The sequence below is a fragment of the Crocodylus porosus genome, unplaced genomic scaffold (genome assembly GCF_001723895.1).
Source record: "Crocodylus porosus isolate Cpor-Errol unplaced genomic scaffold, CroPor_comp1, whole genome shotgun sequence".
NCBI classification, from domain to species: domain Eukaryota; kingdom Metazoa; phylum Chordata; order Crocodylia; family Crocodylidae; genus Crocodylus; species Crocodylus porosus.
Window position 1 is genome coordinate 44,120,610 of NW_017728931.1, and position 4,366 is coordinate 44,124,975.

The 4,366-nt window shown below is 46.1% G+C and overlaps 1 protein-coding gene across 1 annotated transcript in view; it reads right to left on the reverse strand.

The window, feature by feature from the left end:
• GNPTAB (N-acetylglucosamine-1-phosphate transferase alpha and beta subunits) overlaps window positions 1-4,360 on the reverse strand; it is an 80,743-nt gene extending 76,383 nt beyond the window's left edge. The window contains exon 1 of the mRNA XM_019544739.1: window positions 4,207-4,360. Coding sequence (XP_019400284.1) covers window positions 4,207-4,323 — 117 coding nt within the window. The 5' untranslated portion in view covers window positions 4,324-4,360. The remainder of the gene's footprint in view (window positions 1-4,206) is intronic.
• Window positions 4,361-4,366: the final 6 nt, after the last annotated feature.

Sequence of the window (4,366 nt, forward strand, 5' to 3'; positions counted from 1 at the left end):
GTGGTGCCGGTTCTTCCTCCCCATGTGCAACACCTTGCACTTATCAGTGTTAAACCCCATCCTATTCTCATCCGCCCACCGTTGCAACCTGTATAAACAGCATTGAGGCAACAGTGGAAGATGCTATGTGCATGCATAAGCCTGTGAAAGAAAAACCCTAATTATATTGCCTCACTGAAAAACAGAATTGAATTTACCATATTTATATAATTATTAGAGACTATATCATTAAGCATAATGAAATGGGAGGAGTGAAAACTGCACATGCAGACTCATATTTAGCATTTTCTGTTCAATGTTTAACTGTTTCAATTTTAATATTAAAGATTTTAATGGAATTTTATCCAAGATTACTTCATAGATTTCACAGACATTAGGGCTGGAAGGGACCTCAGAAGATCATCGAGTCCAGCCCCCTGCCTGAGGGGCAGGAAGTCACCTGGGGTCATAGGATCTAATCGAGATAAGCATCCAAATTTCTCTTGAAGGCATTCAATGTAGGTGCTTGAACCACCTCCGATGGCAGGCTATTCCAGACCTTGGAGACTCGGACAGTGAAGAAATTCTTCCTTATGTCCAGCCTGAAACGGTCTTGCAGGAGTTTATAACCGCAACCTTGTCATCCCTTGGGGTGCTCTGGTGAACACCCCTGATAAACTTATAGGTGGCCATTAGATCACCCCTGAGCCTGTGCTCTTCCAGGCTAAAGAGTCCCAAAGCTCTCAGCCTGTCGTGGCAAGAGCTGTTTTCCTGACCTCTGATGATATGTGTGGCTCTTCTCTGGACTCTCTCAAGCATCTCCACATCCTTTTTTTATTCAGGAGCCTGAACCTGGATGCAGTACTCCAGCTGCGTTACTAGACTGAAGCAACCTGAAGATTTTAAAAAATCCCCAGAGCATTTTGGCTCAAAATATTAAAGAGCAGTCAAAATTGTTTTCATAATGCAGGAGTGCTAGTCAAATGGTGGGTCCAGTCAGGAGATGCTAAGCATGCTTAAAATATAAGTCACGGCATACATGAGGAGTGCTTTCCACCCCCTTTAAACTGTGGTCATCATATCACAAGATCTCAGGCAACAAGAACTGCATCCCTCCCAGACAGATGATTCATTTTTTGTTGCTAATAATATAAAAATTGTCATACATCTTTTCCTTCACTTTATTTTGTTATCAAATTAAAACAAGAAAGTAAACCAATTTATAAAGCAGGCAGAATCTAACAAAATTCTGCTTAGTAATATCATAAGCTATGCTAACTAAGTAATGGAAAGTTCTGACTTTCTTCCCAAGAAATCTGCAAGGGCTTTATTGACTTGTAGCATCCAATGCTGAAGAAAATTAATATAATTATTTTAGAAGACATCTATCCTAATAATGGAAAGAAAATAGAATTGTCCCAGTCTTCAAAAATAGCGATGAGAAATCCTGCACCATACTGTCCTATTAGTCATATATAGTTTTATTGTAAATGTTATTGTATTGTTTAGTGAAAGCTGTTAATAAACTACTACTGGCAAAGGTTTGCCTGACGGGTCAAGCTGCTTCATCTCTCTCTCTCTGTCCCCCACTTGTCCACTAAGTCTAAATTCACTTTGTTTAGGCAGGAAATATCTCACTGTGGCTATACATACACATACACCATGGCTGTATCTGGACTGATGTTTTTAAACAAATGAACACAACGATATCTGTACTGACAAAGCACTTCTTATTTTAAACAACTGCCACTTGCTCAAAGTAAATTTTCAGTGGAGGCCTTCTTAGCTAAAATGTTACCTAACCCTCAAAGAAAAAAGGGGTTTTTTCTGGTGACTACAAGGTTGTGTATTTGTAACGTGCTTAATGAAGAGGATCCCAACCTCACATGAGACCTCTGGACACAATTAAATTACAAGCAACATGACATACACAGGGAGAAAAAACAATAATCATTTAATTGCTTGTTTACCACATTCAAAAGAATGCATTCAAGCTAGCTGCCAAATGAAAGCTCTGTAAGTGGGCTACCAGACCACCCCCCCTTTTTTTTTATTTAAAAAATGGAGGCAGCATATGTAGGACCAAACCAGGCTTTAGCTTACACTTTCATTGAGGTGACTTCAGTGGGTTGCACAAATGTAACTGGGGGCATAAGCTGGCCCTATAAATAGCTCAGTAAGATACCAAAAATAAAATGAAACACGACTATCTCATTGAGTATGACCCAGAACTCCAACAACTGTTCTGCAATTACACAAGTCCGGTACACTGTTTAGCTGAGAGGATCCCATGTCTGGTTCATACTAATCCCTGTATTCTGAAGAGCTACCAAATACATTGGAATTCCACTTCCCATTGCCCACAAGCACAACATTTCAACAGAAAATGGGAAAGGTTCAAACATAAGAATATACGAATTGTGATTTACTGGGTCTAATCATATCACAGTATCACAGAAACTAAGAGTTGGAAGGAACCTCAGGAGGTCATCTAGTCCAACCCCTGGCTCAAAGCAGGACCATCCCTCACTAGATCATCCCAGCCAAAGCTCTGTCTAGTTGAGTCTTAAAAACCTGCAAGGATGGAGATTCCACCGCCTCTCTGGGTAACCTGTTCTACTGCTTCACTACCCTCCTAGTAAGAAAATTCTTCCTAATATCTAACATAACCGTCCCTTGCTGCAACTTAAGACCGTTGCTCCCTGTCCATGTGTCACCACAAAGAACAGTCTAGCTCCATTCTCTTTCGAAACTCCCCTTCAGCTATTAAATCCCCCTCAGTCTTCTCTTCTCCAGACTAAATAAGCCTAGTTCCCTCAGCCTCTCCTCAGAAGTCTAGTACCTCAGCCAGTGAACCATTTTGGTTACCCTCTGCTGGACTCTGTCCAATTTGTTCACATCCTTTCTATAGTGGGGTGCCCAAAACTGGACACAATACTCCAGATGTGGTCTCACCAGTGCTGAATAGAGGGGGATAATTACTTCTCTAGACCTACTGGCAATGCTCCTACTGATGCAGCCCAGTATGCCATTAGCCTTCTTTGCAGCCAGAGGTCCATCTTGCCCAGTGTCTTGGGGCACAGTGGTAGACAGCAGATGCTGAAAGGGAGAGTGAACTGGATATGACCAGGGTTTTTTCCCCACCATTCCTCTCCTGCCTGCAGCCTCCAACATTAAGGTGTAGTAAGTTCTGATTCAGAGGGTGTACCCCTAACTCGTGTGCTCAACAGCTACTGATGCCTCTTTCCTCCAAGAATCTAATCCTTTTTTGAATCTGGCTAAACTGTTGGCTTCCGCAACATCTGGTAGCAATGAGTTTCACACTTTAATTACAAGCTGTGTGAAAAAAAATCTTCCTTCTGTTAGTTTTAAACTACTGGTTTCATTCTGTGACCCCCTAGATCTTGTCTGGAGAGAGAGAATAAACAATCAAGCTCTAATGACATTCTCTTTGCCATTTAGTATTTTGGAAATCCTTATTGTGTGCCCCTTGCAGTGTCAGGGAGGAAAGGCCAAAAAGGGAATAGGAACACTTGGGAGAGTGAGAAATGCCTGGGAAGGAGGGAACCCCTGTGGCACTGAAGGGCTGCAAGCAGGGGAGGATGGGGCAGGAGCGTTACAGGAGCAGTGGGAGACGCAGTGCCATGAGTGAGAGATGAGCACCCAGGTCCAGCACGGAAGACAGGCACCACATAGGACAGGGGGTGGGTCTGTGCAGGTGCTGCAGAGGCACAGGAGCCAGGTTGGAGGCCGCAGAGACAGACCTTCCCCCTCAAAGCCCATCCACAGGCTGTGGCAGGCCCTTCTGTGGCATCCAAAGAAGCAAGCTTCAGCCCATGAAAGCTCTGCCTCCCTCCCTCCCTATCCCGACCTATAAATCCACTCTGGCTAGCCTCTGCGCCGCACACATGCCTCCTGTCCACACCAGCCAAGCTATGCCTCTCCTCCGGAGCTGCTGTGGTCCTGGCAGGTGGATGCCTGAACACAGGCTGCCCTGGGGCACTGCACAACCATGGGCGGCCAGGCCTGGTCCTGCCAGGAGGAAACCAGTGGGCAGAGGGGGCACCCCCCAGCCTGAGGGGGGGAGCGGCAGTGCAAGTAGAAGCGAAGCACGTGCCTGGGGCAAAGGGGGTGGGACTGGGACACACACCGCACACAAATACACCCCTCCCCCCCCACACACACACACACGCGCGCGCGGCCGTAGGGGCACCGGGCGTTACCAACCTCCCCGAACTGCAGGGCGGAGACGATCATGAGCACGACGCCGCCGAGGCAGAGGCAGGGCCCGTAGCGGTGAGACAGGCACGTGTAGGTCTGCCTCTGCAGGAGCTTCAGCAGCATGGCCAGCCGCCCACCCGCGCTCACCGCCGCGGCGCCGCCATGC